General features: G+C 42.9%; 1 protein-coding gene across 1 annotated transcript; it reads right to left on the bottom strand.

Moving 5' to 3' along the window:
- Positions 1–3,854: 3,854 nt before the first annotated feature.
- LOC103811816 (kazal-type serine protease inhibitor domain-containing protein 1-like) lies at positions 3,855–11,978 on the bottom strand. Its single transcript, XM_009084813.1, has 4 exons — positions 11,187–11,978; positions 5,933–6,093; positions 5,231–5,375; positions 3,855–4,000 (listed from the first exon to the last, which is right to left on the bottom strand). The coding sequence occupies exons 1-4, from the start codon at positions 11,641–11,643 to the stop codon at positions 3,855–3,857; spliced, it is 909 nt and encodes a 302-aa protein (XP_009083061.1). The 5' UTR covers positions 11,644–11,978.
- Between the last annotated feature and the right edge of the window lie 1,482 nt (positions 11,979–13,460).

Here is a 13,460-nt window from a genome sequence, read left to right as displayed (position 1 = left end):
GCCTGTCCCGCCGAACCCAGAGCCTGTGCTGCTCTGCCCTGTTCTGCCGAGCCCAGAGCCTGTCCCGCCGAACCCAGAGCCTGTCCTGCTCTGTCCTGCTCTGCTCTGCCCTGCTCTGTCCTGTCCTGGTCTGCCCGGAATGCAGTAGTTACTGCCCTGAAGTGTCACAGACCATTTAGGGCTTGGAATGGAACTGAGAGCTCACCCAGCCCCAACCCCTGCCCTGGGCAGGGACACCTCCCACCAGAGCAGGTTGCTCAAGGCTCAGCCAACCTGGCTGTGAACACTGCCAGGGTTGGGGCAGCCACAGCCTCCCTGGGCAACCTGGGACAGTGTCTCACCACCCTCACAGGAAAAAGCCTTTTCCTAATATCTCACCTAAATTTCCCTCTTTCAGTTCTCCCCATTGCTCCCACTCGTTACTGCAGGTGCTACTGTACACCTATATTTGGCTTTGCACGGTGCAGATTAATGCAGTTTCCAAAGAATTTGCTCCCAGACTGATAGCAGGGGATCTAAGGGCACAGCTCCCTGTTTCTAGGCTAACCCTTTGGAATCACATGTTAACTCCTGTGGCTTTGCAGGAATTAACTGCGTTAGACGTTCCTGGAATGCATAGAAAGGAAAGCAAACGTGCCTCAGTTGACATTGTTTACAGCTTTGTAGCATTTGCCCCCTCAAGTAGTTATGTTAATTTATCCTTCAGAATATTCAGAGTTCTTCATTATGTGACAAAATTAGAAGAGAAGCGTTACTTGGTGCAGAATTAGCCAGGTAGCTAAAAGAATTTATCTAAGACTAACTAAGTCTCAAAGAGGGAATTGTAAGGGGCAAGAATATACCCAAGGTCATATCACAGCACCTGTGAGCAGTGCAGAGGAGCCAGCAGAAGTCAACCAAGACCAAGATAAGGAACTTTATAATTGCAAACAAGATAATGAGCTAAGCCAAGACCAGATATGGAAGGAAGACTCAAAGTTCATGGAAAGGACACTAATGGATATCGTTTCAACAACCACAAGGGACCACCAGAGACCCCCAAGAAGCCACTAGCCCAAAGGACAAAGCTGGGTAAAGCTGCATAATTTCTATGAAAATTTAGGAACCTTTACACAATTCCTTTACCTTTACATGGGAGGGGGAAATGACACAGTGATGATGCTTGTGTGACAGGAGGAAGCTGTGCCATGAAATTCACACTTGCTTCCATGGGAGATAACAAAATTCTTGCAGTGTTCAGTGGAAGCTGAGTTAAAGGAGGGATTAGGTATAACTAATACACAGTTTCCAGCTCAAGTCTGTCTCAGTTCCTGCTGGTGGAATAAACCCCAGTGCTTGTCCTTGCTGTTATTTTGGGTTGTGTGAATAGATCTGTTGCTACAGTCAGTGCATTCACGATTAGAGCCATTCATTTGCCACAGAGAGGCCTGAACCTTCTCCTTGCTGCTTTAAATTTAATGTTAAATGACTTGATTAAAGCATATAATCAGACCCAGCCGTTTCTGTCCCCTCTCCCCAGAAAAGAGCCAGAAATTGTTCAGGGTACCAGTGTTCCTCCTTTTTTTTTGCATCGCATTGTGATTTTTCCTAAAATGACGTTTTCTTACTGAAAGGAACAGCTGATAATTCACAGCAACTTAGTAAATATATAAGGAAATACATACGGAGAGAAATGCAGCATGTTTAATTTAGAAGCTTTTGCTCTGGGAAGATTAGCTTTCCTCAAACAGGTAGTCCATCAGGCCAAACACTCACACACTGGTGTTTGCTGTGCTTCTGCTGCACATTGTCTCATTCAGACATTCTTTTCTTTCTGTTTTTCATTTTATATTAGCAACAGCAAAAGGCCCTGAAGAATTCTAATTGCTTTCTATGGCTAATGATTTCAAGATTATTTTCTGCGCCATGTGCTGGTCTATGCCAATATATATTGCCACCATTTAGTGATTGCTTTAGTAATTGAATTCATTAATTTGCAATGCAGATCACAACTAATCTTGGATGTATGTCTGTATATTACATAGATCCATAAGAAATAACCAGCTAAAAAAATAATCCATGATTTCTACCAGGTAATTTTGTGTTCAAGTTAATATATAGTGGATAAGCAAAAAAAAGTTATCAGGCATAACACGAAGAGGATCAGGAAGTGTCCATAAAAACAAAGTCAGTAGTTAAATATGAAACCGCTTCATACTCTTAATTAAAACTAATTAATCTTTTTCAATGACATGATGACATGCTTTCTTCTCATATGTTGATGTGAAGTCTGAAACCAAATAAATTATTCTTTGCTTGTTTGCTACCTGGACAAAGGTCAGTCATACCTCAGGGCAAGCACAGTCTAGAGCCAATTTCTTAATGTTGTTCAAATTGAAAGGAAAAATCTGCCTAATAGCAAAAAAAAAAGGGCACAAATAGCACATTAAAGGAGGAATTTGTGATGCACTGTGTATACATTAAAACTTCTACACAGTGTGTGTATGCATACAGTAAGATTGCCCTTAAAGCTTCCTTGTCATCATGAGTTTAAGTCATCATTACCTTGGTGCGTGATGTAGTCACTACATGAGTTTGTGCCTTGGATGAAGACAACTAGATACCAAGGCTTTCCAAGCTGAACTTCTGCTTCCTTAGTCCTAAATGTCCTTCAGTAATTTACTGCTGTTCACCTGTCCTCAGGCAATGGGAACCAGAGGTGTAACTGCCCCCAAAAGTGGGTTTCATAGATGGTGTCTTCCCCCAGCCATGAATTCAGAGCCAGACTTCATGTAGTGAGTTAACCAAAACAACGAGAGACATTCTCAGGGTCTCACTCTGCACTTGGAAGTGTTGTGGGTTTTAATCCATTGCCTTTGCTGCCTGGTTCATGCTGATCAGTTTGAACACTGTGCATGTGTTCCCGTGGGTTTTGGAAAGAAAACAGTGCTTTGCTGCTGCCATTCCCAGTTGGACACAGCACAGAGGGGTCAGTGACAGGAGCAACTCATGCATAGCCCAGGGCAGTGTAGATCTGTGTCTTTGGAGGGCACACACTGAGCTACAGAGCTGCTGCCACCTTTGAACTGCAGAAATGCCCAGCAAACACCACTCTGTTGGGAGGGAAAGGAATGATTCCAAACCCTGAGCTGCTCCCTAGGCTGGTGGGAAGGAGCCAGTGCTGGTAGGGGAAGTGTAGGAGCTGTCTTCAGCTGTTTGAATGCACAAGAAATCTTTTCTGGGAATGTTTGAGTTTTGCCAGTAAAACAGCACTTTGCTTTAGACTGGAATTGTTTCATGTATCTATTAAAAGTAAACCAAATAACCCCTAAAAGAAAGATAATTTGCCCTTTATGAGGCTAACTGTAGAAAATTGCAAATGAGAAGGAAAATCTTGCTGAAACTTATGAGAAAACATGAACTAAGGAGATTATAGACTGTTTTGCAACCTTGCTACTTAGGCTTGTTGCCATGTGAACAATCTCTTGATATTCCTTAGTGCATTATAGAAAAAAAGAAATTGATACAAGGTAAAAATTTTGTTTAACTATGGACATTTTCACTAGACAAATTAGAATGCATGAAAGAATTTATAACATAATGCAGGCTTTAAAAATTAATATAAAATTTGGCCTCTTGATATATTTAGTAGCAGGGTGCATGTTGAAGAATTTTATTTAAGTCTAAATGTATGCTGTTACAACTGTCCTTATTTCTGGTGAGTAGCAATGATACACTTCAGCCAGAGCTGAGTATCAGGAAGGTGGATGGATGCACAAGTAAATATGTGTGTTATCAGAAGAGCCATTTACAGTACAGAGACTACTAGTAAATATAACTGTGAAAGGTATTGGCCAACAGATGTATAAAAGCTGTTATTCAGGGTTGTTTTCATTATCATAGTCCCCGGATTCATAGTCTTCATCATCTTCCTCATCAGAATTGTCGTAATATTCCCCATACTCAACGCTGTAGCTTGCACTCCTACTGCCAGTAGTAAATGCAAAGGCAGGAGATGGACCTGCAAGAAGTAATTTAACACAGGTTAAATTAGTTGAAGACAGGGACAAAGAGGAAAGTATGGGTTTGGATTTGTACAGCAAGGTCAGTGTTTCTGAATCCTAGTTATTTATGAAAAGGATTTCGTACAATGACTTGACCTCGTACCACTGTAGCTCATGATACATGAGCAAATTTCTGTACAGAATCATGGAATCCCAGACTGGTTTGAGTTGGAAGGGACATTAAAGATCATCTCATTCCATCCCCTGACATGGGCAGGGAAACCTTCCACTAGCCCAGGTTGCTCTAATTGAAATCTATCCTATTTTAGTTTAAAACCATTCCCCCTTGTCCTGTCACTATCTGCCTGTATAAAAGGTCCCTCTCCATCCTTTTCATAAGCCCCCTTGAGGCACTGGCAGGGGCTCCCAAGTTAGAGCCTTGCCTTCTCTTCTCCAGACTGCACACCCCCAACTCTCCCAGCCTGTCTCCATAGCAGAGGTGCTCCTCCCTCGGAGCATCTTCATGGCCTCCTCTGGACCCCTTCTAACAGGTCCATGTCTTTCCTGTCCTCAGGACATGTTGAAAATACATTTAATTCCCAATATAGTAAAGAATGAGGTCCTCTGCACCTGCAAGTATTACAAGAGCCAATAAAGCTTTGGAAGTCACTTGCAGAAACTAGACCAGTGACAAACTCCTCTAGACCAGAAGGCAAATATAAGACAATGAATCTGTATCCTGGATTTGCCAGGAAAGCCAGTTCTCCCTGGAGGAAGAAGGATGTTATTCTGCAGGTCTGGGCCCAATGCAAAACAACAGCAAAGTTATTTCTTACATCTTTCCAAACTCTCTCATTAAGGAATAACAACTATTTCCTTCCAAATTTCTTGAAAAACAAATAGCTAAGCAAACCTGCCATGGTTCAAAGATTCCCCCAGCTGCACCAGCTGTTGCTCTGGGTCCTACTAACATCAAAGGACTTATGTAGGATAGTGGAATAACATGTGTCTCAGCTGTATGGCTTTAATCCACAGGTTTCTCTTTTCTGGAAGCTGGTATAATTTGCAGCAAAATATTACAATATTAACCTGCTAGGGGATAAAGTAAAAGCACACAGAAAAGTTAAAATAGAGGCAGCTTTGGGTGATTGCACCTATCCTTGTTTTGCATTCTGACAATGCCATCCTTTGCAGCCTGCTTGTCTGTATTTTTGTGTCTTTTACATCCAAATAAAGAAAACAATTACCATCAATGACTTTCAGTCTTGCAGAGGCATATGTTGCACCATGCTTGTTTTTGGTGTGGCAGATATAAATGCCTTCGTCTGATTTTTTGAGGCCTTGAATCTGCAGCCAGCCTGTCACACCATACTTCTGGGGCCCTCCTCTTGCCTTGGAGAAGGAAAGAAATGGTTGAGATGAAGTAGCTAGGAGACACTAGGATATATCTCAAAATAATCATGGGTGAATTAATATCATTGCAACCTTCTGCATCAAGAGTAGAAAAAGTGCTGGCAAGAGCCATCCTTCCCAGAATGCTCCTTCTTCCAAGCACTAGCCTAAATTGTTCCATTTATATGTTTGCTCAGTTTTTTCAGAATCAAACCTACATAAAGAGGCTCTTCCATCTTTTCTGTCCCTGAAGCAGGCCAGATGGTACCTTGGCTGTTGTTCCTTCTGCTGGGACTGCCAAAGCAATGATGCTTGCACTGACTGAAATCATCGTTCTTTGTGTGGTCAGAGGGCTCCTATTACACAGACTCACAGAACCAGTTAGTCTGGAAGGGACCACAGTGGGTCATCTGGTCCATCCTCCCTGCTCAAGTAGGATCATCCCAGAGCTGGGAACCTATTTGTTGCAACACTACTGTGTTTTGTGGGTGGAGTTCCCAGCTTAACCCCCCTGCTCCTCATCCTGAACCCCATGCCATGGAAAGGTCAGGTTTTACCTGAACTGAGACGTGGGTGTCATCTCCAGGCAGAAACATTTTATTCCCCTTTTTTTTCCATTCAAGGTGTGGCATAGGATAGGCTGACACCTCACAGCCAAAAATGACATCATTTCCAGTGTAATTCTGGGCATCCTGAGGTGGCATAGAAATAACAGGAGCTGCAAAGAACCGAGAGCAGGGCTTTAGAAGACAGTGTGCAAGGGAACACAACCACAAAATCACGTAACGCTAATTCCTGCTTCATGTCCATTTACCTTTTGCCACTCACACATTGTGATGATCCATGTGATTCCAAGCAGCTTTTAAAGCTCAGAACACCTTGTGGCTGTGCTTTTTAAAAACTCTTATTCATAGGACCCATCTGTCCTTCTGCTTGAGCATGGTCATGAAAGTTGAGGTGAAATTAAGAGTTTAGTTTGCCCCATGAGCTGTCGCCATGGACTGAACTTGCTAAAGCCTCATCTCACTCTGCTACCCATGGAACTCCCTGCCACAAGTCATGGGAATAACAGCATTAATGCATTTCACACATCTTCAGTTGTTATCAGTTTCATCCTGTGTTCTTGTTATGAGATAAGGAATGAACAGAATTGAAATTCAGTTATTTGCATAAGGTTTTGTGTTATGTTTCTGATAACTACTACACTTCCACGTACTTGTTTCCTATTGCTCTCTACCCTCATCCCCCTGCAATGTTTATTAACTGCCTCGGAATTCTTTGCTCTGTTCCCGCAGCACAAGCTGCCAGTAACCACGAGATGGAGCCAGCCCTGGGCTTGGAGGCAGTGGGAAAATGAAGCATCCCTCGATGCCTCCTTGATCATTTCAGGACATATCCCACCGTGAGCATGTATGAACATACTAAGTGTTAACAGGCGATGATGATGTTTAGCTCAGAGAGCAAAATAGCTTATTTACTGTTATCACAGATTTCCTGTTTTGGAGATCTCTGGGGTTTTATTCCTGATCTATTTGTCCTCAACAAGAAATGTTTTTCCTTCTGAAAATCTGTTTTCTATCTATTTCCAGACCAGTGCTTAAAAAGGAATGCATTTTCTGGGCCATTGGGCTTGTATTTAATTATTTTCTTTATTTTTGCACGGATGCTCGGAATTAGAAACTTACAGTAAATAATTAATATATTTTTGCTTGCAATATTTGAATTCATACATAGGTACAGCACTTATGCTTCAGCACTTGAAATTATAACAACCTGTTCCATGTTTTCAAGCAATAATTTCTGACACATTTGTTAGTTTTTCAGGATTGGTAAGTCTGTGCGGAAAATATCCAATGCATACTGATTGAAATTAATTGCAAAAGATCTATCTATGGCCTCGTTTATAAATGCCTCATTAAACAATCCTGCTACTCTTCAGAAGTAAGCTTTTTCAAAGTAGGATGCATGAACCCTTAAATGCTTGTTCTTTTGTGAGATCTGTACATCCAGAATCTCTGTTATTTCAAAAATCTTGTATTCAAATCAGCATTGACTGAATATCTTGGATGCAAATGTTTTTTTGTCTATGAACTGATCACAGAGGGTCTGATATTAAAACACACCTTGAAATCTTAAAGCTCAGTGCATCCACACTCCATTTAATGATGGATCCACTGTAGTTAAGCTTAAAATGTAACCTCCCCCCCCAAATGTCTCTGTTGACTCACAGGAATTCTTTAAATGGTTCCTGCACAGAGACAGTGTAAAAAACTTTGTAAAGAGGCAGATGTTGCCTGGTGAGTATTTTTGTCCTGTGCTGTCTCAGGTGCCCTGTGGATCCCCTGGCAGCACTCAGAGGGGTCGTGTGTGACTGCCCTCAGCCCAGGGGAGCACAGCCACAGCCTGGAGCACACACGGGTCTGAATTACAGAGCTGCACTGTGGCTGTCCAGCACTGCCCACCGTACACCGAGGTGAATTCAGCACTGAAATCCCTCTGCTGCATCCTCTGCGAGGAAAGCACAGCAGAGAGCTTGGGAGTGCCTGAGATGATGTGAGGCCCAGGTCTGAGCTAGGGCTGACCAGGACTGCGTCATGTGAGCTCAAACTCAGAGCACACAGTAGTTCTGATCTAACCAAATTGCCTTTTCTGAACCTGAGCACACAACAAATACTTGCATTACCCACTTGAACATAAAGTGCCTTCAGAAATACAACAATACATGTCTCACAACTCCGTTTGGCTGTATTTTGTGGAAGAAAATTGAAGTAACGATGCAGCACTTTAAGAGAAATTTATGAACACTTTTGAGTGTTTCAGGTTCTGCGTTCTGACAAATTCCTCTGTGCATATCTGTGGGGACTTTGCAGAACCGATTAGAAACAGAGCTTTACTGTTATGATAACCTGTCACTTTGCTTCCTGGAGTATGCACATAGATACATAGATAGGAGATTCATAGATGGTAGATTTGTCGATAGCTATAGAAAGGGTTCTGATGTCTTGGTGTCCAGGAGGGCAGGAGTTGCTCCTTTCCTTTTACAGTCCCAGTCATGAATTATCCACGTGTTACAGAAGACATAAATCAGAAGCCAAGAATAGTCAAAAACACTGCTTCACCTTTCACAATCAACCCAGTAGCACTCCAGACTAATGAATTACATCATTCATAGGAATTTTTTTCTCATATTGTATATTATTAATTTTTGCTAATCTGTGTGTGGTTTGATGAAAATGACGGAAAATTTCGTGGCTTGTTTACTTGGTTTTACTCCAAAATTTGCATTTAAAGTGAACCATGTGACACAGCTGAACAAAAAGAGGATTGTTCTGTTAGTGTGTTAAATTGTCAGTGAGAGAGGTTTGAATGTAAATGGGGATGGGTTAAGTGTGGAGAATCTGTATATAATCTATGTACTTAGTAACCTTGGTAAATTATTGGATAAACTGATCGAAAGTAGCTTTCAGGAAAAGAAAGGCTTTCCCACTGTTTCTTTAGGGGGATAGGCCTTTTTCTCCTTTTTCTGATGGTAGAGGAAAGATGAAAGGCTGTACTCTTCTGATGAAAGGAGTTTATTGTTATTTATTTATTCATTGGTTGCTGTATACAATTAATCCATTTGGCATCAATAGGAAACAGCAGATGCTTTGAAGGAGAAATAACAGAACAAAGTACTTTGAGGGGAGTGAAGGTTATATTTATAGTTTGGTACCGAAACCCCACAGTGCTCAGTGTTTGTTCCTCATGCAAATTGGAGTCAGCAAAAGCCACTGCTGCAGCAAGTTTGCTTCTCCTAGAGCCAGACTCCCTGCTGCCTTTTATCATCCGCTGCAGCCACGAGAAACCAGTGGGAACCAGGGTGCACTTTGGCATGCCTGGAGAGCTGTGGGCAGGGATGGTGGGGACTGGTGGACTCCTCCAGGGGCCGAGGCATAGTGCCCTCCTGGCAGCACCTGTGTCCTGCTGCTTGAACGTGGAGGAGATGGGCACTGTGCCCCCTCCCTGCCAGCCCAGCACCCTCCCAGGCTCCCAGCCTGCTGCAGCCAAGGGCATGGGCCCCTGTTTTCTCAGCTAAACTCTGCCCAACACTGTCGGGGCTATGAACTTTCCCCAGGCTTCTGTGCAGTTCAGGAAGCTGAGCAGTCCTAGGATGTTCTCTGCATTCCTGAAGAGAGGGTCCAGCCTTTCTGGGGACCCAGGAAAGCAGTGGGAAGGCACTGGGGGTGACACCCGCGTGCTAAGCAGCTGAGCTCACCCCTCCTGCTTGAGGAGCAGTGTGATGTGCCTCAGGGGCACCTGGAGGCCTGGAGGATGACAACACCAGCATTTAATATGGGTACACCTCCAAATCAAAGTTTCTTGTCCACAGCCAGCTCTGTTTAATTAAGTATAGGAACCAAACTTCAAGCGTGTGTGCCGGAGCAGCTGCCTCTGCTGCAAAGTTCCTGGCACTGGCTAATGGAGTGGCATTTCTGGCTGAAATCTTTCTGGATGGGTTATGTCACAAGAACTAGTGCTAATTTAATCCCAACCAAGAACACCCACCCGAGGCTAACAGGCTCTTAGTCCTGCTGCAGGCTGGTGTGCCTTGAGTTTTCTGAAAGTCTCTTTACTGATGAGCCTCATTTCTCAGCTGGCAAATACCCTGATGGCAAATAAGGGATTCTTTAATGGATCTTTCTTTGCAGATAGAGAAAGAGGAAAGAAGCCTGGTATTAGCTATTCATTGCTTTTCCTTTTAAGTATTCAATATCCAGTGTGCATTCAACGTAAAAGCACAGCACACAGTCTAAGGCTGCTAGCAAGCAGTGGGTAAAACATACCCAAGTTACTCCCATGTATGGACCTTTGTCAGAGCTGCAATTTTGGATTCCCAGAGCTGTGACCTATTTGTGACCCACAGACCTCTTCTACCTACTTCAGGAAACCAAAGCCTGTTCACCTGTTCATTTTATATTCACATGTCTCAGGTGAAAGGTGCCCAGGAGTAACAACTTGAAATAATGCAAAGAATGGGAACAGCATATGAGCAGGAGACAGGATTCCCCCATAAACCCAGCTAAGGATCCTTCCACTAACAATCATCACAGACAATTCATGCACTGTAAACAATTTTCAGCTACATTTTGTCCTAGTATTTGGATTTCTGTTTCATGGGTTAGCTAGATTTTATGATGATTCTGAAATTGGATTATTTTGGATCTTTGATTGTAAAAAGAAAAGAGCTGTTAATTTAGCCCTACCTTCTTCTCTTGCCCCTGCTTCACTGCTTACCATACCTACAGAGGTGCATGCAGACATGCATATATACATATATATCTATATACACACATATATACATGTACATGCGAGTGTATGAATGTATCTGAATGATATCTGCCTTACTATGAATGATATCTGCCTTACTATCACCACTTTAAAATTAGGTCAGTCCTTTTATAATAATAATAATCATTTGCCCATTTCTCCCACCCTATCCTATCTGTTTACCTATTTCTAACTACACACACAACTTCTGCAGAAAATACCTCAAACTCTGACCATTCAGAGCAGAGCCAGTCTGTATATCAATGGCTTATTAGTCACAATGTGATTTAATTCACTAGTCTAATATAGAGGCTTATGACAGACAAGATTAAGCACCAGTTCCTGAACCACATGTTTAGCACAAAGTAGTATTATAACAGAATAATGATAATTATAACAAAAAGGCAGTATTAGTTTAATAAAGTTAGACTAAGCAGCTAGTAACACATCTGAAAATAAGAATCAGCTCTGTTTTCAGTTTGGAAGTGCCTCTGCACACGTTACCTGATTCACATGGCCCTTTATGTTTCATGCTGATATTTCTTTTCGCAGCATAAGCCTTGTTGAATTGACAGATGTTCTCGTAGGTTTTCCCTTCAGATCCACAGATGCTCTCTTGAGATTTGCACACACACTGGGGCTCGGGGACTTCCCCAAACCTTGCTTCATCAGCATCCAACCTGCACTCGAGGTCATCCCCACATTGCCCATAAAAATGATTGCCCTGGTCCAGGTCGCAGATCTGACCTTCCACATTGCCACACTCCGGGCAGCAGCCGCAGCGATCCAGCACAGTCCCGGCTGGACAGTCCTTGGGCTCAGAGCACAGAGCCAGGTCACATTTTCCACAGCTATCTCCTTCCCTTAACAGCCTCCACCAGCCTCGGTGGTACAGGGCAGGGAAACTCTGAGAAACCTGCACCAGTGCTACCAGCACTGCTGTAACCATCCGGTGCTGCATCTTGAGAGTGCAACGAACAAGCAGAAAAGGTCCTTGGAGTAAAGCCAGGGAGAGGAGGAAAAAAAAGAGGAAAAAAAGAGCAAGCTAGCGAGAGAAAAACATCACAATCCTGGTTTTGTTTTAGAATATAAATTCTGCTGCAAACAAAGACTTTAAGAAAAAGATAGCACCAGATTCCTAATCTGGAACTGATAATAAAAATGCATAAAACCCCACCGGCTTCTCTCTAATGCAGTTTGGAATGTGAGTATTGCTTGCACAGAGACCAAACTGCCCCTTCTGACAGCTGACTTGAAGCTCTCTGCAAAGCTGTTTGCTCAGTGTCTCCTTGAGCCAAATTTGCAAAGCATTGCTCTACTGAAACCACATTATATTGCAGCATTTGTAGAAGGGGGAAGAGGGTAAATGAGGGTGAAATTAAGAAATTAACTGCTACGAGTTCCCCTCCCCTCCATCAGGTGAAAAAGACAGTCACAAAAAGAGGAATGTGGATACAGAGCAGCACCCAAAACCCCAGTGCCCTAAGGCTGAGCTCCAGTGCTCTCCAGAGACTGGAGCTTGGTTCAGCACCAAATGTGGTCCATTAATGATCACAGCTAGGGGGGTTCTGAATTAACAGTTTCCTTACAGGCTCTATACAAGCAAGAGACAATCCAAGACAGCTGAAATTGACTTTAAACTCTTGGGTTCAAGATGAGGGATGCCGATAACCATTAAAGAACCCATTATTCTCTCTCCATATATCTTCTTTTCAGTGTATATGGGTGTCTGTGCTTTGCAACACAAAACAATGTGGTTCATGTTTGGCTCTCAGAACAACGTGCAAAAGGTTTAGAACATAGACAAACATGAGGAAGCTGCCACAGCATCTTCAAAAGGAGGTTCTGCCCAAAGTATTAGATGCAGTGCTCATCTTTTCATAGCACTCCTCTCCCTTTGTTTCTTAAGATGTACTTACACTGTGAGTTATGAAGGAAGATGAAAGAGGTAACTGATTTCTTTCCCTGCTTTTTCTGTGCATGTGTGTCTGCCAGTTCAGGGAGATGGCTTTGCAGGGTTGTTTCTCACCAGGTATTGCACTTTTCTTTGTCTATCTCAGGATTTAGGCATGCTCCTTATCATCCTACCTACTACCAGAAATCTACCCCTGCCTTGCACTGCTGATGAGATTTCATGTCTATGGCCCATAGGTTGCTGTTACCACTGCACATGCAGCTCACCAGTGATGCATCTTACTGTCTGTGGGAGGTAGAAGTGAAGCCTCATGGACTTACAGACCCTGCAAGCATGGCTCAATGTCATGGATCAAGGATCACCACTGCCTGCAAATGAAATGCCTCTGTGTGGTAGCTTCAAATAACTCTATGTGCATCATGGCCATAAGATGAGACAGGGGAGATTCAGATTAGATATTAGGAAATTTTTTTCACTGTTAGGATGATCAGGCATTGGAATAGGTTTGCCCAGGGAATTGGTAGAGTCACCATCCCTGGAAGTGTTTGAGAGGCATCTGGATCTAGCACTGGAAAATATGGTTTAGGGTTTAGGGGTTACAGCAGTGACAGGTTAATGGTTGGAACTGATGACCCTAGAGGTCTCCTCCTGATGATTCTATGGTTCTATCACAGTTTCAAGGTACACATATAAGACTAAGACCCTGTTAAGAAGGTGAAATAAAGGAGAAATCATGCTTGTGCCTACTTGTCCTGAAGTCTTCCACAAGTGGCTTTTCCTCCTCTTTTATGATCCATGATATGGAGCCTCTTACAGAAGCTCAGTGAGGGATGCATTTTGTGGTCCCAGCCTTGCATCTCCTG

Source organism: Acanthisitta chloris, unplaced genomic scaffold (assembly GCF_000695815.1).
Source record: "Acanthisitta chloris isolate BGI_N310 unplaced genomic scaffold, ASM69581v1 scaffold8601, whole genome shotgun sequence".
Classification (NCBI taxonomy): domain Eukaryota; kingdom Metazoa; phylum Chordata; class Aves; order Passeriformes; family Acanthisittidae; genus Acanthisitta; species Acanthisitta chloris.
Note: the sequence above shows the minus strand (reverse complement) of the source record. Positions and strands in the feature narration are given on the sequence as shown.

Coding starts and splice junctions, on each gene's coding strand:
- LOC103811816 (XM_009084813.1), bottom strand. CDS start 11,643: ATGCAGCACCGGATGGTTACAGCAGTGCTGGTAGCACTGGTGCAGGTT. Junction 6,094..11,186: donor TAAAGGGCCATGTGAATCAG/GTAACGTGTGCA, acceptor GGTTCTTTGCAG/CTCCTGTTATTTCTATGCCA. Junction 5,376..5,932: donor ACACCCACGTCTCAGTTCAG/GTAAAACCTGAC, acceptor TCCTTCTCCAAG/GCAAGAGGAGGGCCCCAGAA.